Source organism: Pipra filicauda, unplaced genomic scaffold (assembly GCF_003945595.2).
Source record: "Pipra filicauda isolate LSUMZ 115617 unplaced genomic scaffold, ASM394559v2 scaffold235_size1210477_pilon, whole genome shotgun sequence".
In the NCBI taxonomy this organism is placed as follows: domain Eukaryota; kingdom Metazoa; phylum Chordata; class Aves; order Passeriformes; family Pipridae; genus Pipra; species Pipra filicauda.
Genome location: NW_024104349.1, coordinates 150,302 through 175,530, shown reverse-complemented (window position 1 = coordinate 175,530; position 25,229 = coordinate 150,302). Strand labels below are relative to the sequence as shown.

At 50.0% G+C, this 25,229-nt stretch overlaps 1 protein-coding gene across 4 annotated transcripts in view; it reads left to right on the top strand.

Annotated features, from left to right (window-relative positions):
- Window positions 1-2,813: 2,813 nt before the first annotated feature.
- Window positions 2,814-25,229, top strand: part of FERMT2 (fermitin family member 2) — a 53,575-nt gene continuing 31,159 nt past the window's right edge. For 3 of the 4 annotated variants that reach the window (XM_027724376.2, XM_027724375.2, XM_027724374.2), the window contains exons 1-2: window positions 2,901-3,156; window positions 21,788-22,021. In XM_027724376.2, coding sequence (XP_027580177.1) covers window positions 3,000-3,156; window positions 21,788-22,021 — 391 coding nt within the window. In that variant the 5' untranslated portion in view covers window positions 2,901-2,999. Of the gene's footprint in view, window positions 3,157-21,787; window positions 22,022-25,229 lie in introns of all 4 variants that reach the window. The other variant, XM_027724377.2, reaches the window with a different exon arrangement.

The following is a 25,229-nucleotide window of genomic DNA, read 5'->3' as shown; positions in this document are numbered from 1 at the left end:
GATCTTGCAAACCCCCTGTGAGGAGGAGCGGTACCAGTGGCAGTGGGTTCAGAGGTGTTGGAGGCACTTAATGTGCTGGAGGGAATAACAAGCAACTGCATTCCTCCTTTTTGGGCTTTTCTTCTGAAACATCATCTTAAGGAAGAACTGCAGGCAGGAAATTTCAAGGCCCAGGTGAAGTGGAAGGGTGACAGAGGCCAAAGAGGGGCTGCCCACACCAGGTCAGAGCACGCTGAGCTCGGACAATTTGAGGAAACAGAGCTTTTGTTTACACGGAGATTTTGGGGAATTTCTTTACTTCTGGAGAGCTGGGAGCTCGGCCCTGCTGCTTTTCCAGCTCCAACCACCCAGTGAAGGCACAGGGCAGAGTTCCATGGCTGGTCACCCTGGGAAGAGCCAGTCCGACCGGCTTGCCTGCAGCCCTGGAGCAGCCAAGCAGGAACACCAGCAGGAACAGCAGCTGCATTCAACAACTGCCCAGAAGAGTTTAGAAACCAAAATAAAGGTCAAAAAAAAAAAGGGGGGGGGGGGAAACTAATTGAATAAACCCACGACAGGAAAGTAGCCGCTCAGCTTCACCGCTGATTTCCCGAGGATGCCCATTAAGTCATTTCATAGGAAAAGTATCCTGGTTTCCACCAAGCAGGGGCAGAAGGACCGGCGGGCTGGAAGCAGCGCTGCGGGCAGGTCTGGTAGGTATCATCCCTGTCCCGATGGAAGCGGCCGCGCGTTTCGGCACCTTATTTGGCTATTGCTGCCCGTGCGGAGCGAGGACTCGCTGCAAACAGTGGGAAGAGCCCTGGGGATGCTTGGCTGCCTCTGACGCAAGAGCCCCGCCGGTACATTTTTGACCTTGCTTTGCCTCGGCCGGGCGCTGGAGATCACGGTGCCTCTCCCTCCACACACCCACCGGCCGAGGGAAGGAGCCCCCGGGGATGGAAAGGGCAGGGGAAGCGGCTTCCCCGTCCTCAGGGAAAGAGAAAAAGAGAAACGAGCGGGTTTAAGGGCAGAAGGAACCGGCAGCCTCTGCTCACGGCTGCAATCAGCTGTACTAAAAGGTTACTCGCTCAGCGGAGCAGTATCCAATTGCATCAGCTGGGAACCTCGTCCAACACGCCGGGCTGAGAGTAACCCTTTCTATTTATTGCCCTATTGTTTGACGCTGGAGGAACACGGAGATACCATCTGGGAAAGCTTTGTTGTCGCACACCGGCTTTCCCCTGCGCTCCAAAGTCACCCTCTAAGTTACACTCCAGCTCCCAAGTTCGGGGGGATGGAATGGGGGCTATGCTGACAGGGATTGAGGCCCCAGGAGGATTTGAGGGGGGAGGTCCGTCCTCCCGCTGTTCAGGGCAGCAGTCACCCAATCTCCTTCTGGCAGCATCAGCCTTGCTAACCCAAATCCTTGGATAAAACCTGTTTTAGTCTGCCCGGAGCAAGCTCAGGAAAGGTTTTATTAGTGTATATGATAAAGGAGAGAAACGTCCCTTTATAAATATCTCCACTATAACAGCAAAGTGAAAAGTGGAAAAACTTTATCCATTGAGAGGGTTTGCTGCCTCCATGGCGCCAAAGCAACCTGGTCTAGTGGAAGGTGTCCCTGCCCACGGCAGGGGCTTGGAATTGGATGGTCTTCCAGGTCCCTTCCAACCCAAACCATTCCACGATACTACGGTCCTAAAGCTCCCACTGCCATTCGGTACATGGGATGCGGGAATGGTGCTCATGGAGCTTTGGGCTGGCAGATCCATCCCCGAGGCTGCCGGGGAAGGTACGGCTTTGCCGGGACGTGAATTCCCATCGCCCGGCAGAGCGCGGGACACATCCACCTCAAACCGCAGCCCCTTCCGCGCGTCAGTTTTTCAGGAAGCCCAGTTGCCTGGCGGGATGTGTGTATCACTGGGTGGAGAGCTACAGGAAGCGGATAATATTTTTTTTTTTCCTCCATTTGTGCCGCTTCAGACTCTTTTATTTAAAGACAGTTCCCATTTCCCAGATTCACAGATGATGAGGATGGAGGGAGCCAGCCCATCGCCCGGTCTGGGCGCGGACATGGACTACTACACCAAGGTAGGGCTTTGCTGAACGGGAAGGATTTTGCCTATGAATTTGGGGCCAGTGTTAAAAAACACCCTAAAGGGTGCAGAGTGGGCACGGCTGCCATGTGTGTTTGGGACACCAAGGTTCCATCAGTCCTAATGGATGCTCTCCCGGCTGGCTCCCAAGTTCCCCACTCTGCCTGCCCTGGGATCACTGGCCGTGAGCTGAGCCAGGACAAGTTAAGACAGGATGAGCCCAGCTGGGATGAGCTGAGCCGAGCTAGGCTGGACAGAGCCGTGCTTGCCAGGCCAGGATGAACCCGGCAGAACCGAGCTGAGATGAGTCGTGCCGGGACGAGCCCAGCCGGGCTGAGCCGAGGCAAGCCAAGCTAGGCTGGGCAGAGCTGGGCTGTGCCGAGCCGGGCTGAACCGGGCCGGGCTGAGCCGAGTCGGGCAGAGTCGGATCGGGCAGAGCCGCGCTGGATAAGCCGGGCCGAGTAAAGCCGAGCCGTGCGGGGACGGGATGAGCTGAGCCGAGTAGAGCCCAACCGGGCCGGGCAGAGCCGGGCCGGGATGACCCCAGCCGGGCCGCCCCCCGGCGATTCCCGGATGTTGGAGCGGCCCCCGCTTGCTCCGTCCTTCGCTTCCATAAAAGGCCAAGGGGCCCGGCAGCGCGGGACGCGTTTTTCCTTTAATTATTATCCCCCTCCTCCTCCTCCTCCCTCCCCTCGCTCCCTCCTCCTCCCGCCGCTCCGCCCGCCCTGCTCCTCCCGCGGCGGCCCCGCAGGCAGCGGTGGGGGCGGCGGGAGAGCGGCACCCCCGTCCCGATCCCGCCCCACCGCGCCCCCAGCCCTGCCCCGGGGCGCGGAGCGGGCATTGCCGGCCCGATCCCGATCCCCGATCCCTGATCCCGCTCCCGCTCCGTGCCGGGCGCGGCCGGCGGCGCAGGAGGCCGGGGCCATGGCGCTGGACGGGATCCGCATGCCGGACGGCTGCTACGCCGACGGGACGTGGGAGCTCAGCGTCCATGTCACCGACCTGGGCCGCGACGTCACCCTGCGGGTCACCGGCGAGATCCACATCGGCGGCGTCATGCTGCGCCTCGTCGAGAAGCTCGGTGAGTGCCCCGGGACCCCCCGCCCTGCGCGGCGCCCTGCCCGGCATCTTCCCGGCTCCCAGTGCAGTGCTCCAGTTCCCAGCACTCCCAAGCGCCCTGATTCAGCGCAGTGCTTTAACTCCCAGCACCCTGCTCCAGCTCCCAGCACCCTGTCCAGTGCAGTGCTCCAGCTCCCAGCACCCTGCCCTGTGCAGTGCTCCAGCTCCCAGCACCCTGCTCCAGCTCCCAGCACCCTGCTTCAGCTCCCAACACCCTGTTCCAGCTCCTAACACCCAGCTCCAGCTCCCAACACGCTGCCCTGTGCAGCGCTCCAGCTCCCAGCACCCTGCTCCAATACGCTGCTTTAACTCCCAGCACCCTCTCTCAATAGTGTGCTTAAACTCCCAGCACCCTGCCCCAGTACAGTGCCTGAGCACCCAGTGCTCTGCTTTAGCTCCCAGCATCCTGCCCCAGTACCCTGTCCCAGTACAGTGCTCCAGCACCGTGCTTTGGCTCCTGGTATCCAGCTTTAGCTCCCAGCACGCTGCCCCAGCTTTGTGTTTTAACTCCCAGCTCCCTGTCCCAGTACAGGGCCTGAGCACCCAGCGCTGCGCTCCAGCTCCCAGCACCCTCTCCCAATACTGTGTTTTGGCTCCCAGCACCCTGCCCCAGCTCCCAGCACCCTCTCCCAGTAGTGTGCATTAGCTCTCAGCACCCAGCCCACCCCAAGTCCCCGCACCCTGCTCTAGCCCCCCATTCCAGCCCCCGGCAGCCCCTCTCCCCCTGCATCCCTTCCAGGCTCCCCCCCTCTCCCCCTGCTCCTCCTCACCGCCTCGGGCCACAATCAGCCAAACTTTAACACCCCGGGGCCTCAGCCCCATCCACCAGCTGCTTCACACCCAGGATTTTGCACAGAGCTAGGAAACAGCTTCACTTTTGGGATGGGGTTGGGGGGGTTTGTGGGTGCTCTCCAGCTTACGGCAAAACTTAACCCCGAAGTTCCGTGCGAGGAAAAGCGCTTCCGAGGGCCCGCTGTGGCCATGGGGCGATCAGCAGGGGTGACGTGGGCGAGGGGGGGCTTGGGGACACCTCGGTGTCCGGTGGCTTTGGGCGCACACCTGGACAAAGAGCCCGTTTGTCCGGGGCGCGTGGGAACGAACGTGCGGCCGGACCCGCCGGGATGCGGCGGAGCAGCTTCGGGCGAAAAGAAAAGCGGGGAGCTCCGAAGCCTCCCCCCCCCTCCCTTGTCTCTTTATCGGCGCTTTATGGCTCGGGCGTGTTTACTCAGCGGTGCAGCCCGGGCTGATGGCTGTAATTGCTCAAATAAAATATTAATTGCGAGGTCCCGCGCGTGCCTGCGGCCGTGGGAGTAGCGGAGCTGTCAGCTGCGCCGGCAGGTCCCGCTCCGCTGCTCCTGTGGCTTCTTCCCCCATCTCCCCCCCCCCCCCCCCCCGCCCCTCGCGCTTAGGTTTTGATTTATTAATTATCTGAAGTTGCAGGAAGGAAGAGACGGATATAAATACGCTCCTTTCGAGAGGAAGCGAGCGCTTGCATCAAAGAGTCTCGTGCCTGGAGTTGGTCTGAACTCTCCGAAAAGTTGATTTTATTTTAGTGTTTTTACTTCAGTGCTGGAGCTGCAGAAAGTTTTGCTGGAGTTGAGCGCTCAGGAGGAAAGAAACACGCGAAACAAACGAGCTTTCTAGAAATGATAAAAAATCCACCCATGAATGAACAAGTGATGCTCCCCTTGGTGTGGAGCCGTGTGGGGGTGTCGCTAGACGCCAAAGCAGAGGGAAAGCCAGGCATGTGCACGGGGCCGGAGCCCAGCAGGGACCTAAATTAGCTCCTGACGTAATGCATCCCCCCCCCAAATGTTTGCCCGGATCCTCTCCACTTGTTAAATTAGGGATTGTATTAGAGGGAAGGAATGCAGCAGCCGCAGCGCCGGGGGAGAGGGGATGGTGCTCCCCGGGGGGCTCAGCCCCAACGCTCCCCTCCCCGGGATGGTCAAGACCTGTGGATATTCCAGCTGTTGCCTTCCCGTTCCCCTTGGCTTTTGTCGCCCAGCCAAGCTATACGTATTTAGTTCCTTTTAATCTTCCTGCGTGTCAGCTCTTCCAGCCCTCTCATTATTTTTATGGCTCTTCTTTGAGCTCCTGCCAGTTTATCGGGGTCGGGTTTTAGCGGAGCGGGGTGGGACGGGACTCGCTCCTCGTCCTCCCGTGCTCCTCAATGCCTTCCTTCATCCAGCCTCTGCGCTGCCTCGTCTCCAGATTAATTAATTTTGCAATTTTTCCACGTTGAAACCCTTCCCTTGCATTTTTAACCTGTTCCTCCCCGCCGTTCCTCTGTCCCTTCCTTATTTTAACAATTCCCAGCGTTAAAAAAAATTACATCTTGCCAAGCAGATTTTTTTCTGTGAGTTTTAAGGAAATTTCCTAAAAATAAAGCTACCTTACAGTTCTGGGTTTCCCTGTGAGATCTCCTATGAACTTAAACATTGCGGGGGGAGGAGGGAAGGGAGTCTGTGCCTTGGGCAGGGGTTTGCCTGCTCCACCTCTTAGGATAAATCCTGAAGGTTTTGTGCTGCCAGAGGGCAGGGAAAGGAGATTCCTGTGGCCTGCCTGGAGTTTCACTGAAGTTTTGGACATTGCTGGGAATTTGCAGCCAGTCTCTGGTTGTAGGATGCTGGTAGAAGCTCTTCAGCCATTAGTGAGCAGGGGGAAAAATGCCTCCCCTCCTCCCAGCAGCAAGGAGAGCTTGGAAAAAAGAAAAAAATCTGGATTTACATCAGTATTTTCTGATGCTTGTAGGATTGCAGTAAATACCTCTTTGCCTTGGGGAGAGTTGGGATGAAACAGGAACGAACACAGCAAAGTCTCTCCTCCTTAATTGTGAGGCTGCAGGTATCCATAAATCCTATGGACTCAGTCCTTGCCTGCGCAGAGCGGCTGCGGTCGGGTTGTTTGGGAACAGGCAATTAAAATCTGTCTCTAATGCAGGCAGGGATTGGAAAAAGCCCAAGCAGCAGATAGGGATTCTGGTTACTCAAGTGAATTGCAATGACCTGTTGGCTCCCCTGTTATTCATCACCCGCTGGATTAAGCCACTTCGTTAATTGAGCCGTGCCAAGTTCTTGGCAAAGTCATCCCTGAAAAATAGGGAAAAAACTGCTGAGGTTTGAAGAGCAGTAGCAGTCTAGTTGCTCCACACGGGTTGGGGTCTGTACTGGAAACACCCTAGTGCTCACCCAGGGTTTTTTAGGAATTTTGCCACTATTGACTTAAAAACAAAAAAAAAAAAATGAGACTTAAAATCACTGGGAGCAGAGGAAGGAAGGAAGTGAACGCAGCTTATTGTTGTTGTCAACTTAAGGCTGTTTTAAACACATGGAAGAAAAAAAATCCTGCTGTTTCTAAATGTGCTCGGGAGGAGCTCTGTGGGATATATGGAATTCTGTGGGATATATGGGTTTGGGGGATGCTCTGTATGGTCGTGGGAATAAAAGAATAGCTGACAGAAACAGGGCAGGGGGAACAAATGGTGTCTGGCAGAGGAGCAGCTTAAGACAGATGACCTAAATGTGCACTGAGCAGATTCAGAAAGTCTGTGGATGGAAGTTTTGTGATGGAAATGTGGATTTCTCTCCATGATTCTTTTACAGGCAGTGTAGGGGTGGCAGCCAGCTCCAGGGGCTTGCTGGGAGCACTGGGAGAGGACTGAGCACCTTTAGGGGTTTGTACCTGAGGAAAAGAGATAAGTGAATGAAAAAAGCCCAGCTAGGTTTAGAATTAGAGCAGTCCTTCTGACCAAAAGGTGTTTGGGAGGTGCTGCCCTGTGACATGGTGACATCTGTATTTTATTGAGGTGGGATGGGCAGGAGGGCTGACATGGATACAAAGCAAACCCTCTGCCCTGAAAGAGAGTGACTGATAATGGCAGGCAGTGATGACATCTAAGGCCTTGGGTTTTTTGTGAATCACAGCTTGGATAAGGGTTTGGGCAACTGGTTTAACCTCCACTGTTCCCTTTGGCAGCTCCTCTGCTATCTCTTTTCCATCACTTGGGAGAGGGTGGGATGTCACCTGAGGACTGGCACAGGAGTTGTCCCATGCAAAGTGTTTTGTTTGTAGCACTTAAGCTCTTTCTTTTCGTAGTTTTAGTCTGCAAATGTGTCTGGGATTCACCCCAGGGGCTCTTTTCACCATCAAATGGACTTTGCTGTGTTATCTTTCAGGGATTTCAGCTCTACTCCTGGCAAGATCAATTATGAATATTAGTGTTCTTCTCCCTGTGAAGTCTCCTTTCCTTAATGGACCCCTGAAAGGGTTATGAATAAAACACCAACAAAGTGCAGCGTCATTGATTTGCCCAGGTTTGTGTTTGAGGTTTTGCAGTGCTTATAAACACTACAAGCCCTCGTGAGAGTTGCTGGGGAAATTCTTTGCCTTTAAACTGGAATGAACCCTTTGCAACAGCTTAAGGCTATGAGAGAGAAATTCAGAGTCCTTGTCCCAGCTCATTTCTGTTGTAAACCCAAGGCAGGACGAGGCTGCAGGGCTTGTCTTGCAGGTGGCTTGCTCCTTGTGCTTTGGACTTTGCTGGAATGCTGCATCCAGCTCTGGGGTCTCCAGCACAGGAAGGACATGGACCTGTTGGAGCAAGTCCAGAGGAGGCCACAAAGGTGCTCTGAGGGCTGGAGCCAGGCTGGGAGAGCTGGGGGTGTTGACCTGGAGAAGAGAAGGATCTGGGGAGACCTGAGAACCCCTTCCAGTGCCTAAAGGGGCTCCAAGAGAGCTGGAGAGGGACTTGGGACAAGGGTCTGGAGAGACAGGACAAGGGGGAATGGCTTCCCACTGCCAGAGGGCAGGGTTGGATGGGATATTGGGAAGAAATTCCTGGCTGGGAGGGTGGTGAGGCCCTGGCACAGGTTGCCCAGAGAAGCTGTGGCTGCCCCTGGATCCCTGGAAATGTCCAAGGCCAGTTTGGACGGGGCTTGGAGCAACCAGGTCTAGTGGAAGGTGTCCCTGCCCATGGCAGGGGACTGGAATGAGATGGTCTTTAAGCTCCCTTCCAAGCCAAACCATTCCATGGTTGTATGATCATAGCCACGCTTTCCAAAATTACTGATCTGATCATCAATACTTGGTGCCAGGCCTGTGACTGGGGCCTTTCTCTGGTCGGTGCTGCCACGGTGGCACCTGAGCACCTTCCCCTGCGAGCTCTGCAGCTGCTCGTCTGTCCACCGGTTGTCAGATGAGACGAGAGGGACGTTTCCCTTCAAAATCATCACTCTTGTCACTCCTCAGTGTTGCTTTTCAGGCACGAGATGTTCACGAGAGGGCTCCGAGGGCCCTCCAGTCCGCCGGGAGCTGTTTGTGTTCCCTCAGGCTGGGCGGTGAGAGCTCGTCTGGAATAACGTGATAAATGGTGGTGGTGTCTGCTGCTGAGGGTGGCTCAGGCTGCTGTGCTTTGGGCAGGCAGGACTCCTCTGATGCTTCACACTGACCCCGCTCCAGATTTCCCTGGAAAACTCCTTTCCAAGCTTTTGAACAGCAAAACTTACGCTGCCAGCGGGAGGTGGGATGGAGTGGGATCTGACACTCTGCTGAGCACCAAAGTCCTCCTGCTCCAGAAGCAGGCAGGATTCTGGGCCATTTCGAGTTGGAATTGGTACCCTGGAAGCTGCTGGATGCTGCCCAGCAGGGATGCTCCCCAGCAGGGATGCTCCCAGCAGAGTTGCTCCCACTTCAGCAGCATCCTCGGGGAGACCTGCTAACGTGCCCTGCATTTCCATACTGGCACTTGATTAATACCTTTTCTAGTGGGCTGTGCTGAATCCTGATTGTCCAAATAACACATTTTTAGTGACATTTAGTGACATGCCAGTGCCTGTTAACACACACTCTGGCCATTCACATTGATCCATGTGGGGCTGACTCGTTCCTTTACATCCAGCTTTGGACCCCAGGAAGCCTCTTCATAGTAGGCTCACACCAAATTGCAAGATCATGGCTCAAATAATGTCTTCTTTGTGAGCCTAACTGGAATATTCAGCTGAACTGCCAAAGACCAGCGGAATTTGGGGTGGGGGGAGGCAAGAGCCATATAGAGGCAGCTCCACGCTGCAGTCACGGCAGTTAATATTTATACTCAGAGCAGTGATGACTCTTAAAGGGCAAAAAAAAAAAATAAATAAATTAGATTTTATTTTTATTTAATTTTTTTTTTTTAATTCTGTCACTATGTAGTGATATGTTTCTGATTTGGCTTGAAAGAGCCCGGCCAAAGACACAGATCCCGTTCGGAGGGGAAGGAGAGCGGGGTGGGAGGCGGCGGCGGCGTTCCCGCGGATACCAGAGCCTGGGTTTGTCATACCACAGACAGGAAATTGTTGGGTTTGCTGCTCCCACCCAGCCCAAATCAGTAGTTTCCTCTTCCAGCTCCCTCAGGTTTCGGTTTGACATAAGGCACGTGGGGAAGCTGTGTCCACGTCACTCTGAGGGAGCTAAAAACCATGGAAATCATCACATTCACACACTTCCCTTTTTTTTTTTTCCTGTTCCTTTTGTTTTCCCTACTGTTCTCCATCAGGGCTTGTGTTGCAAGCATCTGGATGTGTCTGTCTCAACCATGTAAAAACTCAAATTGTATTCAAAATAGAATCCCTGGAAGTGTTCAAAGCCAGGTTGGACGGGGCTTGGAGCAACCTGTTCTGCTGGAAGGTGTCCCTGCCCATGGCAGGAGGTTGGAATGAACTGATCTTTAAGGTCCCTTCCAACCCAAACCATCCTGAGACTCCATGATTCAGCAAACCAGGCACCTGGATTTTAACCCTTGGTCTTTGATGGGATAAAAAAAAAAAAAAAGGATAACTACATGGAATTGTGGATGTGGGGAGTGTTTGCTGAGTTGGGAAAGGCAGGAGGGAGTATTTGCACTGCAAACTTTGGTTGTTTCAACATCACAGGTGACACCGACACTGCCAGCTCCTGGTTTGGGTGTTTGGGGGATTTTTTTTAGTGGTGTTTTTTCTCACAGACAAGGGGAAGGAAGGAGATTTACAGCCCTGGTGGAGCTCTTGGCACTTCAGCCCAGCATCCAACCCTGAGCAGGTTTGGGGGAAGAGTCTTGTAGTCCTAAAACATCTTAGAGAAGCTGCATTTCTTTGTTCTCGTTCTGAAATGTGAATTAACTGATCACTTAGGAAGGGGCAGAGAAACAAAATCAAGAAAAACTCATCTGGTGGGATTTGGTTCTGAACATTCTCAGTGGTTTTCAGGGTTTTTCAGGTGTATAATTTGGAAAAATACTGAGAACCCCAAATTCCAGCTGAACAGAGAAATTATGAGGTTGAGCAGAGTTGCTGTAACTTAGTTTTCCTACCCAGTTTTGCTTTTGACACTTTGGTCTTGTTGTCCAGGCCAGGATTTCCACCGGGTAGAACTGATGGGACAGGGGATAAGAAATGCCCAGAAAACCAAAAGAAGGCCTTTTTGGTTTATTTTTTATTTTTGGAGAACTGCTCTCCTCAGTTTTTCTTGCACTCACCCATTTCCCAACGAGGTTGCAACACCTCTGGGTGCAGCTCACACTCTGTGGCCAGTCAGATATGAACCTCCTCTGGGAGCTGTGTGCAGGGCACATCCCTGTGTCAGCACTGATCTCTCTCTTCCAGACCAGGTGGGATCTTAGAGACCCCTAGTTTCTGGCAAAACGTGACTGAATTTGGCCAACAGGCTGAGAATAGCACATGAAAACAAAGCCTGATTAAACCTTCCCCTTGATAACCTCAGCTGATTTTTAGCTTGCAGAACAGCTCGACAGCAACCCAAAAATCCATCTTGCCAATTATTGCATTTTAAATCTCTTCCCAGCCCATTCTACGTGCTTGTTTGGTGGTTGTTTTCTCTTATTTTCCCCTCCTCCCTGCAGGCAGATGTACTTTTGGAAGGGTTATTTGCTGAAACTCCAAACTCAATTAGAAAGTCTGTTCTTCATGAAATTGCCTGGAAGGAGCTCTGTCGCCGTCTCGCTCAGCTTCCCTTCCTCGGTGATGCTGCACAGAGCTTTGCTCCACACCATGTCCAGCTCCAGAGCATCTGCAGCAGGAATTGTCCCCACTGCCATCCCTCATGTCCTGCCCTGCGGCTTTAGTGCCTGGGCTTGGGCTGAGGTAGACCCAAGGTCAAGCTTAGAGGTGTTAAAAGCCTTTGAAAGTGTGTCGTGTTCGTCAGTGAGTTTGGGCCAACAGGCAGAAACTAAAAATGATCACGGAATGACAGACTGGTTTGGGTTGGAAGGGAGCTTAAAGATCATCCAGTTCCACCCCCTGCCATGGGCAGGGACACCTTCCACTATCCCAGGTTGCTCCAAACCCTGTCCAACCTGGCCTTTAACACTTCCAGGGATCCAGGGGCAGCCACAGCTTCTCTGGGCAACCTGTGCCAGTGCCCTCTTCTTGAGACCACAATCCCATCTGGATCTGCAGGAGAGGGACCAACACTGGCTCACAGGTTTGGGATGGAAATGATGCTGCCCCAGGCATCCTGAGGGATCCTGAGGGCTCAAACCCTCACTTTCCAGGGGATTAAGCTTTAACCAGAGATTAAACATTGTTAAGGCACTTGAGGAGTTGCCTGGTGAGAGTTTGGGAATTCAGATTGCCCATGGTTCTCCTTTATCTGCCTTATGCATCCGTCCTGATACACATTGTCCTCTGGCTCCCGTACTGGGAATGATGTCTTCTTGGCAGGGACCAGCTGCCTGTGGCACATTCCTTGGGGATGAGTCAGGACTGCAGCCTGCTGTCACCGTCACCCTGGGACACTTGTCCTTCTTGGAGAGGGAAGGAAGCCTGATCCAGGGTTGGAGGGTGAGGGAGGCTGGGCTGGTTGTCAAGGCAGATGAGTGCTCCCTGGGGAAGTGGTTTTCCTTCCTTCCTTCCTTCCTTCCTTCCTCTGCTGCTGCGTTTGTGTCTAATGCTTCCGATTTTGTGCTGGATGAATCATGGAAACCACCTTCCTTAATTGAGTTTTCTGTCATTTCTCATGATTCCATGGAGGCTGGAGCAGCCAGTGAAAGGGAGCGGGGAGGGAACAGTCAGTAAAATCAGGTTGTAAAGATCCTGTTTCAAAAAAAATAAATTAAAAAAATAATAATCCACCTTTGCTTTCGTTTATTCCCTTCCGTAGAAAAATGAGCAATCCAGATTTCTCAGGGGTGCTGGTGCAGGGATTTAAAGGAGTTCTGCACTGGCAAAGACCCTCCTGAGCCCATCAGTGCTGGGAGTGTTGGGGAGCTGAGGTGACCCCAGCTTTCGACTCCTGGAGAGTTTCCTGGCATTCCAGCTGGGTTCAGCATCGCTGGAAAACTTCTCTCCCTGCTCAGGGGTTTAAACAGGGTTGGGTATGGCTGTGCAAGCATTTAAATGGAGCATAAAGCCACCAAATATCTGAACAGCTAAAAATTACAGGGAAAATTTTACAGGAAATCTTGACGCCCCATCCCTGGAAGTGTTCCAGGCCTAGTTGGATGGGGCTTGGAGCAACGTGGCCTAGTGGAAGGTGTCCATATGGCAGGGGGTGGAATGAGATGGGCTTTTAAAGTCCCTTCCAACCCCAACCATTCTGGGATTCTATGATATATGTATAATAAATGTATTTGGTTTACACCTGTGGTATCCCACAAACACAAAAAGGGAATTTTGCTGTTCTTCCCACAGGTCAGTGGATGTTCAGGGTGAAGGTGCTGGTGGGTGAGACCAGCATGAGATAAATCATTTCAGCCTGAGGAGGAGGTACTCGTGTTTCAATACTCACAGTGCAAGGAGTAGATTCTGTGGGGGCACCTTAATGAATTAAACTTCCAAGTTAGTAAATTCAGTCCAAGTTAGGAAATTTTCAAGTGCCGGTTGAGTCATCCTGTTACCACTGAAAAGAGCTTCCTTCCTAGAGTTTACTTTAGAAAAATGGTAACTTTCAGTCCTGTAGGGATTTGCTCTTTTCCCTGATGCCTGTGTGTGGACCTGGCTCTGGAAGAAGATTCTCCAAAGCTCGGTTATCCCATGGGTTGAGCATCTCAAGCACAGCCCTGCCCTGGCAGGGGCAGCATTTCGGGGGCGTTTGGGTTTGATGTATCAGCTCTTCAGTGCTTCAGTTCCCACCCCTGCCTCATCAAGACGTGGACTTTCCATTGCCAACGTCACTTAGAATCCCAATAAAAGGCCACTTCTTTTCCCGGCACATCCCCTCATTAGCAGGAGACGCTCCGTAATTCTTCTGAGCAAGGACACATGGAACATCCACATGCAGCACTGCATCCCAATGTGCTCGCTCAGTGTCCTCCATGGGCTTTTTTTCTCCCCCTCCTCCTTTTTTTTTCCTTGCTCTTGAATCACTCTCTGGGACAACACGGGGCCTTTGACGTCAGGACTCACGGCGACGATCCATGAACGTGTTCCCTGGCACGCCAGGACAAGAGGGAGGTCTCCTGCACTGGGTCGTGCTCATGGAATCACAGCATTGGGAACAAGGTGCCTTTTGTCCATGGCTTTTTTTTTTTTTTTTTTTTTTTTTTAATAAGTCAAACCATTTTTCACGCAAGAAACATTCTTCTTAAATTTGAATTCCAGCACAGGTCCACCCTGTTTTGGACTCCTCCGCGGGGGTGTGTGTAGATGTTCTCCTGAACGTTTTGTTTTCCTGAAAATAGAGTAGGATAAGATTTTTTGCACGGGCGGATAAGGATAGGAAAAAGGGGGAGTGGTTTTAAACTGAAACAGGGGAGATTTTTTCATTTCTGTTGTAAACACAAGGCAGGATGAGGCTGCAGGACTTGTCTTGCAGGTAATTTGCTCCTTGTGCTTTGGACTTTGCTGGAATGCTGCATCCAGCTCTGGGGTCCTCAGCACAGGAAGGACATGGACCTGTTGGAGCAAGTCCAGGGGAAGCCACAAAGATGCTCTGAGGGCTGGAGCCCCTCTGCTCTGGAGCCAGGCTGGGAGAGCTGGGGGTGTTGACCTGGAGAAGGAAAGGCTCCAGGGAGAGCTGAGAGTCCCTTCCAGTGCCTAAAGGGGCTCCAGGAGAGCTGGAGAGGGAGTTTGGACAAGGGATGGAGTCACAGGACAAGGGGGAATGGCTTCAAACTGCCAGAGCACAGGATTAGATGGGATATTGGGAAGAAATTCTTGGCTGTGAGGGTGGTGAGGCTCTGGCACAGGTTTCCCAGAGAAGCTGTGGCTGCCCCTGGATCCCTGGAAGTGTTGAAGGCCCGGTTGGACAGGTCTTGGAGCAACTTGGGCTAGTGGAAAGTCCCCCTGCCCATGGCAGGGGGTGGAACTGGATGATCTTTAAACTCCCTTCCAACCCAAACCATACCATGGTTCTATGAAAACAGTGGTGATAGTTTCCCATGGTGGCAGCTACAGGAGAATTTGAGGTTCCACTTTGTGTTTCTCCATGGATAAAAGCCCTTCTGCAGGTGGTTTCTGCAGAGTGGCTGCTGTGGATTGTATTTTCCACAGCATGGAAATGTCACATTCATATGGGAGGTGCCATTAAAACCCCTCTTAACTCCCATTAGCACCGGGAGCATCAGCTTGTCGTGGCTACAGCTTTATTGCACCAGTCTGATAATAATTTTATAGGCTGTTTATCGCCCTGTTTCAAAGTATCATTTTTCAAGAGTCTTGACCAGGGACTGGGAGGGTTTTTGTTCCATTTTGAACTTTTCTCTGCAATTAAATCCCCTCTGGGGGATGGAGGGGACTCTGCTCCGGTGCACTCCATACCCCGAAAGACTCATATTTTCATTAAATCGCAGATTCTGCCCCGAGACAGAGACTGGCACCCAGCAAAACACATCAGCAATTCTGTTGGACTCGAGATAAATGAAAGTAGCTCTGGTTTAACATTTTTTTTCTCTGTAATTATCGTGGAAGGAGTGGCTTTGGCATGTTTAAAGGAATCTGGGTTTCCAGAGGTCAGTGGGAGCAGCAAGAAGGCTGGAGGGAGCCTTCCTTGGGAGCAGTAGGTTCAGCTGTAGAGATGTGTGTGTACATATGCATTTATAAAATATATAGTTATATAAAATATATATATATGGACAAATATATATAAAAATAAATTTTTTTAGATATAAATGTAATGAAAAATCTTCAGCGTCTTTGGGACCCTCATCAACTCTCTTGGCTATGGGGCTGTCTCTTGGCAGGGCCAGGAGTTGGACTTGATGATCCTTGTGGATCCCTGGATCCCTGCCAACGTGGGGTATCCCTTCCCTTCCCTTCCTTTCCCTTCCCTTCCCAAACCTTCCCAAACCTTCCCAAACCTTCCCTCCCCTTCCCTCCCCCCATTTTCCTTTCCCTTTTCCCTCTTCTCTATTCTTGCCCTCCCCCAGCACCACTGTTCTGCTCCATGCACCAAATTAGCCATTTTTTGGCACTTCTGAATGTTTTGGGAATATTTGCCGTATTCTCTGATTTCACTGGTGCTGTGAAGCTGTGCCTTCATCCCTCCTGGACGCATGGAAAAGGAAAACCCACCAGAGCAACCAGAGGAGGTTCTCTGCAGTGATTTTTGGTGGTTGGTTTCTCTTTTTTCACTTGTAGTCCTAATTTTCTCTCCTTTTCAAGTTTTTAAATGTTTTTTTCCTTGTTTTCCATGCGTGGTGGCCATGCACTGCATCCCAAGGGAGCAGGAGATGGAGGAGAGGGTCCATCCCATCCCTGAGCTCACCCAGGGCACTTCCCAGCTATTTCTGGCTGGAAGTCTCTTCTTTGAAGGACTTTTTCTCCCCCTCCAGCTTCCCAGGAGGGGCTCGGATCCAGCCAACACCCATCCTCTGGCTTGGAGAGCTCCTGGCAACTCCTTGGAGCTGGGAGTGCTGGATTAAGGTGTTATCAGCAGGAATTTGAGCTTAAAGGTACTTTAACACCCCTCTTGAGCTGTCAGCTGCCTGCACTCAGGGGTGTTGTCCACATCTGATTTTTTTCAGTTAAATGTGGATTTCATATTAATTTTAAAATTAAAAAATAACAAATAATAATGCCAACCACTTTTTTTTATAATTATTATTTTCCTATAAAAACCCTTGGGCAGTTTCAGCCCCTCTGCACCAATCTCATTGAAAAGCTGGAAATGTTTGGGTTGTTGGTTTTTTTTTTCCTAGGTAGATTATCAGGTAAAAATTCACTTTTTGCAGGAAGAAATGCCTGGCTTGTGAGTTGGTTTGAGTCCCTGCACTGTATCTTGGATATATAGCATTTATATATGTGTATATGTCTGTGTATGTGATGTATATATGCACATTTATTTTATATATGCATATTTTTTCTGTGTTTATATATTATGTGTGCATATAATTTGGTTTTGTCTATATTATATATGCATATATGTTATATATATATGTATATATGGTGGAAATGTATATATGTGTGTTTACATGCCTAATATTTAAATATAAACATATCTTTATATTATGTATTATGTAATTATATGACATATAATAATACATTACTTATAATTATAATATATAATATATAATATATAATATATGACATATAATATGTACTTATAACGTGTATTTTATATTATATTTATATATATAAATATTAGGCATATAAACATGCATATATACACATTTACATCGCATGTATATATACATATAAAATATATAATATAAAAATATATATAAATATAAATATATATATAAAAATAAAAATTTGAGGGATGGTGTAATGGAAAGCCATTTTTCCATGTCAGCTTCCCAAGTTTTTACTAGACCAGAGCAGGGATGATCCTCATTAAACCCACCTCTGGTGCTCACACATCATTTGGAAAGAGCCAGGACCAGCTAATTCAGCTCCTATGGAAAAACACCCAGTGGGATGGATGGCCTTTGGTTCTGCCATGTTTTGTTCCGGAGGAGGAGGAGGAGGATCCTTTTGGATTGCTCCTGTGGGAATGCTGGAGGCTTGAATCCTGTTGCTCTAAAAGCCATCATTTATAATTAAGGAATGAGCTGAAACCTCTGCTGTGGCTGCATCCACTGCTGCTCCGAAGGTGGAGAGTATTGCAGGCAAACCAGCTTCAGCTGCAAATCTTTTGTCTCCAAAAATCCATCAGAAATCCATGATCCAGCCCAGGCAGGCCTGCAGAATTCCCTCTGTACCTACTCAGGCTTATGCAGGAGATTTTTAGTAATCTGTCTCCAATGTTAACGTGGTGGAGGGTGTTTGTAGGCTCTTTGCTCTCCTGTGGATTTAATCCTGGATGTGTGTGTGAAAAGGAATCTGGTCCTACCCTGCAGAAGCCTTTCCCAAAGGTGGATACCACCCCTGCCCTCCAGGTATCCATCCAGTGGGGTTTAACTGCGCACTGGGGATGGGGAAAAAAAGAGATTTATTCGGTGTATCAGGGCTCCGTTGTCCTGAGTGCAGGGAAGGAGAGCCCATCTGCAGTAGGGGATATCCCAAAATAACAAGGAAAATACAGTGTTTATACAACGCTGGAGACTTGTATACTACTGCTGCTGAGTCCTAAGCTCGCCCGGAGAGCTGCCAAGTGTCGGGAGTGCTCCTGGAGGAAGGAGCTGCAGTAGCTGCTGGAGCAGCAGAGCAGAAAAGGGACTTTTAAAAACCATGGATTGGCAGGGGGAAAAGCATTTGGAGCTCTGGCTCCTGGGATAAATGGGATAAGTGGGCTGTCAGACGGGGCGGATGGGGCTGCCTCGGTTTCCTTTGCCCTTCGCCCAAATTCAGCTTTGTTGCTTGAGTGGTGGTTGTGGGGGGGGGTCCCTGTGAATTAAAATACACTCTGTGTGCATCTCAATTAAGGCTGATTTTCTGCCTTAATTGAGATGTGAATTCTTGAGTTGTAGATGTGAATTTAGTGGTTGCTGTGGGAATTAAAACCTGCAGTTGGAACTGAATTCTGGACAGGCTGGTGGGATGTGACTGCGGCGAGGTGCCGGCACGGGTTGAAAGCTAAGGATGTGTCTGGTTTAAAACACTTTATTGAGCAGTCTTTCACTCCTTCTCATAATGTTCTGCCCTCACAGAGGTCTCTGCAGCCTTCTGTGTGATTTGAGATGCCTCTTGCATTCCCAGGACCATCTGAAAGGCTTTCCAAGGGGAACAGCTCTGTGGGGTCTGTGGTACAAAATGTCCTGAACATCACTCGTGCCATGTCTCTGCCTCTTGGCACGGTTCTGGGAGGCAAATGCAAAACCAGGTTCTTCCTGGAAAAAAAAAAAAAATCACAGCTGTGTTTCCCAGCCCTCCTGGGCTCCCGGGAGCCGAGGTTTCAGTTCAGGCTGCACGGGAAGGTGGGGGAAGCAGGGAGCAGGGATTATTTTTGATACCAGGAAGGAAATGCCGTGCTTCCCTTTCCCTGCTGGGGTTGGGCTCCTGGAACTCCCTGTCCCCAGCCCATGCTCCAGCTGGTGCTGTGTCAGCTCCAGCTTCCACATCCCTACTGCCTTCACCTGGCAGATTCCTTGCCTGGAAGGGGAGCAGCAGCAGCAGTGATTTGTTGTGACCCTTACACAAGTGTGCAGCTCATTTAATAGAATCATGGAATGGTTTGGGTTGGAAGGGACCTTCAAGACCATCTCATTTCACCCCCTGCCATGGGCAGGGACACCTTCCACTATCCCAGGTTGCTCCAAGCCCCGTCCAGCCTGGACTTGAACACTTCCAGGGATCCAGGGGCAGCCACAGTTTCCCTGAACAACCTGTGCCAGGGCCTCCCCACCCTCACAGCCAAGAATTTCTTCCCAATATCCCATTAACCCCTGCCCTCTGGCAGTTTGAAGCCATTCCCCCTTGTCCTGTCACTCCAGGCCCTTGTGAATTGTCTCCCTCCATCCTTCTTGTAGCTCCTTTCAGGTACTGAAAGGTCACCCCCAAAGCCTTCTCTTTTCCAGGCTCAACAGTCCCAATTCCCTCAAACTTTTCTCATGGGAGAGGTGCTCCATCCCTCTGATCACCTTGGTGGCCTCCTCTGGACTTGCTCCAGCAGGACCACGTCCATCACATTTAGCAGCTCAGAGGAACTTCTGGATTTACAAGCAAAGATTTTCAGCCTGGCTTTGGACTTGTACAACCCTTCAAATTCGAAGTCTGTATTCTCTAAAGTGATTTTGCAGTGCTTGGAGCCCTTACCTGAGCCCTGATGAATATGAAATGGCCAGTTGATGAATTGGTAATAGTTGATAAATACGAATAAGTTGATCAGTATGATGAGGTGATAAATATGAAGTGACCAATGACTGACAGCAGTAGATGGGAAAAGCCTGAGCTGAAATAACATAAGCCTTGCCATAAAACTGTAACCCCCACAAATCAGTAACTCACGGATTGGGACCCTGGTGAAGATTTGTAGACCTTTAATCAGATTTAACCAGGCTCCTGGCATTCCCTGGTGTGCAAGGATTGCTCCAAGCAATCCTGGATCCCTGGCAGAGCACCGAAGGTTCTTTTCAGCATGTTAAACTCAACCCCATGAGGCAGCTGCTAAACATTTGCCAACCTCTTTTATATATAACTACCCCATGGGACAGGCACAGACCTTTACCTTCCTGGCTGTAACCAACATCTCACTCTTAATTCAAAGTGTTAATTACTCTCAGGCCCAAAGACAATGCTTTGTGCCATGGGCTGAAAGGTTAATCTGCAGCATAAACCCAAACCCCTTCTGTCAGGCAAAAACATTAGTGATTCAAAACATCTTTTTTCTTTCCTCCCCCTGATTTTCAGTGCCAATTGGTTCAGCTTTCAGTAGGGCAGAAGTTGGACTTCATTACCAGAGTCCACTGTAATGATTTCTCGGATTTTTCTCCGAGTAGCCAAGGCTTGTGCAAGTTTGCATGCTTTTCTATATTTGGTTTTGTTTAATTTGATTGTACAAAGCTGTTGAAAAGCCCAGCTGAACGTTTCCACTGTCTGGAGTCGTGATCATGCCATTAAACCAGGAGTTCAAAGAAAAAAAAAGAACAGCTCCTGCTGGGTTTTCTCAGTGACCCCGAGCTCAAGATCCCATTTTTAGATAGGGACAGAAAAAAGTTCACTTATCACGTTGTTCTCATCTCGGTTAAGTTCAAACTTGGCTTATAGGGATAGTCTTCACCATCACAGAGTCATAGAATATCCCAACTTGGAAGGGACCCACAGGGATCATCCAGTCCAACTCCTGGCCCTGCACAGGACACTCCAGCAATCCCACCGTAATGTCAGTGCTGGAGTGTGTTCCTTGGTGGTGTGTCTGCTGGGGCTTTGCCCTTGGATTCTTCTGGATTTGCTCCTGGTTTTCTGGCTGGTGCCCTGCACGAGCATCACTCCTGAAGGATGGAGGCAGGAGCTCTTGGAATAAATGTCAGCTGGTGGTGTTAATTTAGGTTAAACTGATGTTTCATGTTGGGAATCCAGGATCACAGGCGGATCTGGAGTTGAAAACTGAACTATTGTATTAATTTTAATAATTATATATTAAATGTAATATTTAACCTGGAGCTTTAACCTGGAAAGTGCTTCTTTTTTGTTACGAAAATTCAGATAATCCATAAGCTCAAAACTCACTGGTAACTCTTACCATTTCCAATATTGAGTGTGGAAGTGACCCTGTAGCTTGTCTGCAGCCTCTTGAGGTTCTCCTGTGCTTGCCTGGATGACATCCTTGTTTTTTCCTTTGAAATGAGAGTTTTGGCTGGTGCCATGGACGCTGACATGTTCCCTGGTCAGTATTTTTGGGTGTGGAGGGTCTAGGCTAAGCAGAGCTTTACAAAATGCTGGATCATTCATTTCCTTTCCTTCTCTCTCTCTTCCGGGGTGCTGCATCATCAGTGGTTGTTGGAGTCGAAGATGCTCTGCAGGAATGGCACGGGGCCGTTGGGAGAGCAGGGCAGGTGTTAGCAAAGAACATTCCAGGTGTTAGGGAAAACATTGCACAGTTTCTGTCTTTTGGAGTTATCACCATGCTTTGTTTCCCCAAATGGTTCCTGACTTGAAGGTGACCTTCAGAGACCCCATAGTTCCATCCCTCCATCCATTCCCTCCTTCCGTCTCCTGGAAGGAGACGTGGCTGTTGGGTTTTGCACTCTTGTTCCTTTGGGAGGTAACTCATAGTTTCATTTGGGAATTTTCCAGGGTCTCTTTGTAGAATCTGAAAGTCTTGGGAGAAAATACGGAGTTTCTATTGAATTCTCCTTGCAAACGTCCTCCTAGTTCTGCTTTCCACGTGTGCTGAGGTGGCTGGGCTCACCTTTGGATAACACAGGTGTCCTGGATGGTGGGGAGGGGGAAAACCCTAGAATTGAGAGTTAACCCAAAAAACTGTGCAAAATCCCTCCTGGGGAAATTGTCAGGTCGCTCATGACCCCTTGGCTTCATGTTCCAGCCATGATCACTGTTGGGCTGAGTGATCCATGGACAGTTGTGTTCATCCTTATTCCCCTTGGCTTCTTCCCTGCTTTTATATCCGTGGTGGCTTCAAAATAGCATTGAGTACAAGCAGTCATTTGTGTCTGAAAGGGGCTGTTGGAGTTTTTTGGGTCGATAGCTGCCTCTCAGTTAAACACATTTAAACTTCTTTTGTCCTTTGAAGGCTAATTCTGGTCCCGCTTTTAACCGGGAAAAATGGCTCCTTTGTTCCAGATGTCAAGAAGGACTGGTCGGATCACGCGCTGTGGTGGGAAAAGAAGAAAACTTGGCTCCTTAAAACGCACTGGACGTTGGATAAATACGGGATACAGGCGGATGCCAAGCTCCAGTTCACCCCTCAGCACAAGCTGCTCCGCCTGCAGCTGCCCAACATGAAGTACGTCAAGGTGAAAGTCAACTTCTCCGACAGGGTCTTCAAGGCTGTTTCTGACATCTGCAAGACGTTCAGTAAGTGCTGCAAAACGCTCATGGGGAGGTTGGCGTTTGGTTTGGCTCCTGCCTCTCCTTCGGTGCACGGGCTTGTCCCATAAATTCCCTAAATCGTCGGTGTTTTTGGGTTTCAGACACCCACCAGTCACTTGGGCATCAACCAGCCTGGGTGTCCACTCTTTTTCCCTTCCAGATCTGCCATTCTGTGTGCAAATACTTAAATAGCAGGACCAGTTGAACCAAAAACTTGCAAAGAATACATTTTTTTGTGCTGATCTCTCTTCCATAGCAAGGCTGTCCTCGGTTTTGTCGCAGGCGAGGCAGTAGCAGCTCTACTTGATGTTAAAGCTGCTGGTGTTGGGTCGTAATTTTTTTCCCTGCAAATTTATGTGCTGGATGAAAAGCAAACCCTGAAATGGGAAACCTGCCAGCCCTGTGGGTTTTCTTCTAGTGGAAAATCACATTAGGGATTAAGTGATGATGCTTCACTGTAAAACTGTCTGGTGGAGGGAAGGAACCGAGTCTTGCTGTCTCCTCCCTGACTCCTCTTCACCTTCTTTTCCGTGTTGAGGAGAAGCCCAGAAGAAAGGAGGGGTCATTTTCTGCCAGGTACACAGGGCTTGAATCAATCTGCTGCTTTAATGCATTGCTTTTTACCCACCTCCACAAACTCCTCATCCCAAAAGCCGGTGTTTCTTCCTCCCCACCAAAACAAAAAAACCCAAGGAGGAGACGGTAATTCCACCTTGAGGAACTCGGGTGCTCAGGGCTGGAGTCCTCCCTTCCAAAAGGAGCCTGCAACCCAACCTGGGCTGTAGTAAATCTATTTCTGCCCTCAGAAGGCAGCTGAGGTTACTCTTGGCTGACCCAGTTGTTTGGTAAGGCAGGAAGAGCTCGGCAGTACGTGCGGTGTCCGGTGCATCCGTGGTTGGGTCGGTATTTATAGCTGCTTACGAATCTTCGCTGCTTCTTTCCTGGTTCTTTTGGTGTTTTTTAAAGCATAAATATTGGGCAGTCTCTCCTTAAAATAGAAAAGGCTTAGCCAGCGTTATTTCCGAGTGGATTTGGCTTTTCCCCCTGTGTCCCACTGGCCTTTTTGATGTCGTGCTAGACAGGGAGGTCACTTGGTCGCTGCTGAATCTCTCCAGCAGTGAGTCACGTCAGGAAATTCTGATACATTTAATCACAGAACAGAAGATCTGTCACTGATGCTGCTGAGCACTCAGAGCCTTACATCGACCTCAAGCAGCTTTTTCTTCAGCTCTCGGTGTATTTATGAACAAACCAGCAGAATGATCCTAATATTTAAAGATCTGGAAGGGGGGAAAGCTGCTGGGATAGTGGCAACCCAGCCGTGGTAGGAGGTCTCTGAGCAGGCAGCAGGAACACATCCATCAAGGTTGGTCCTGACTTTCCTTCCCTGGCATCCAACATACTGAAATTAACGTTCCTGATTTTCAGGAAAGCAGGATTTTTACTGGAAATTTCACCTTCCTTTTAGTGATTCTTACCAGCCTAAGCTATTTGAGGAAGGCAGAAACTACATGGCCAAATACAGTGATTTAATCTTGTTAAGCCATGGCCTTTGTGTTTACTTGGAGTCAGATGTTCAGCAGAGCTACTGGGAAGGTGGTGACATCAGCTCAACATCAGCTTGAGGGAAGAGGGGATTGGGATGTGGGGAGGCAGCAGTGCTGGAACTGGAGGGGCTGGGAATACTCTTCCCTGGACCACAAAGGATACCTGTACAGATATATAATATATAGGTGTTCAAATACCACTATAGATGTACAGATACTATTATTTATAGTATATCTAATCTATTTTAACTTTTATATATCTAATATACATAATATAAAAGTGTAAATTATATATTAGGAACAAATTCTTCCCATTGAGGGTGGTGAGGCCCTGGCACAGGTTGCCCAGAGAAGCTGTGACTGCCCCATCCCTGGAAGTGTTCAAGGCCAGGTTGGAAAGGGCTTGGAGCAACCTGGGATAGTGGAAGGTGTCCCTCCCCATGGCAAGGGGGTGGAATGAGGTGGTCTTTAAGGTCCCTTCCAACCCAGGCCATTCAATGGTTCTGTGATTCTCCTTTTTTCCCTTCCCAGTTCATCATGCCCTGATTTATTCCATGACCTTTCCCTGCCCTCTGCAGCACCCCTGCACGGGTTGGTTGCAGAGAGTTCTCATACCCCATATTAATCAAGCTAATTGTCTTCCCAAGGAAAACTGAGTAGATATATCAAGGTGGAAGGGAACAGCAATGATCCCAGCACAGTCCTTGTGTCTGCAGCTCCCTTGATTTCTGAATTTGGGGCCCAGGGAAGTTAGGACAGAGCTGTACCTGTGAATTGCTTGTATTTTGGCTGTACCTGTTTGCTGTCGTTGCCCCCGGATCACTTAATTACACACCTCAGTAATTTTAGCATAAAGCATCATTAATAAGTAATTGAAGCAATTCCTGGTGTTGCCAGGACTCTGGCTGGCTGTGTTTATAAAATACTCGAGGCACAAGCAGGAACACACGTGGGTGGATTATTTAGGGTCGTCCTTCGCTTATATTCCCTTGAAATCGTACCCAGAGGTGTCACCCTTGCAGTACGTGGTTGATTTTTAAAGAGAAGTCTCTGTTCTTGTGCAGAGGGAAGTTATTCCAAAGGGCAGCTCCCTGTGGCTCCCAGGAGGCAGCCCGGAGGTGGCTGTGGGAAGATGCCGGAGCCACTCGCACATCCCTCACTTTCTTGGAGGTCGTGTGAAGCTGGAAAAAAACCCAGTCTCATTCCCAGTGGCCGGATTGCAGCCCCTCCATTCCCACAGCAACCAGTTGGGAGGGTTAACAGCATGGATTGAACCCTGCCTGTGGCAGGAGCAGGCAGGAGGAGAGCAGGGGAGCGGGTTTTGGATGGGATGGGCAGCCCTCATCCAAAGGGTGGCCTGGAATCCTGCCCGGGAGCAGCTGCTGGCAGGCGACTCCAGCCTGAAGGGCCAGTTTTGATCTGCAATTAAAGACCAGAGAAAGAGAAAGTAAAACTTCCTTTTTTTTTTTTTTTTTTTTTTGGAGCAGCAGGGATCTGTGCTTCCTGCCCAGCTGGCAGCAGGACACAGAGGTTGGGATGGGATGCTCCTGTGTCCTGTGTCCCTCCCTCCTGTCATCATCCCAGTGAGGAGATATTTCTACCCAGAAATCAAATATCCAAGTGGGATTTGATGGGGCTGCACTCGA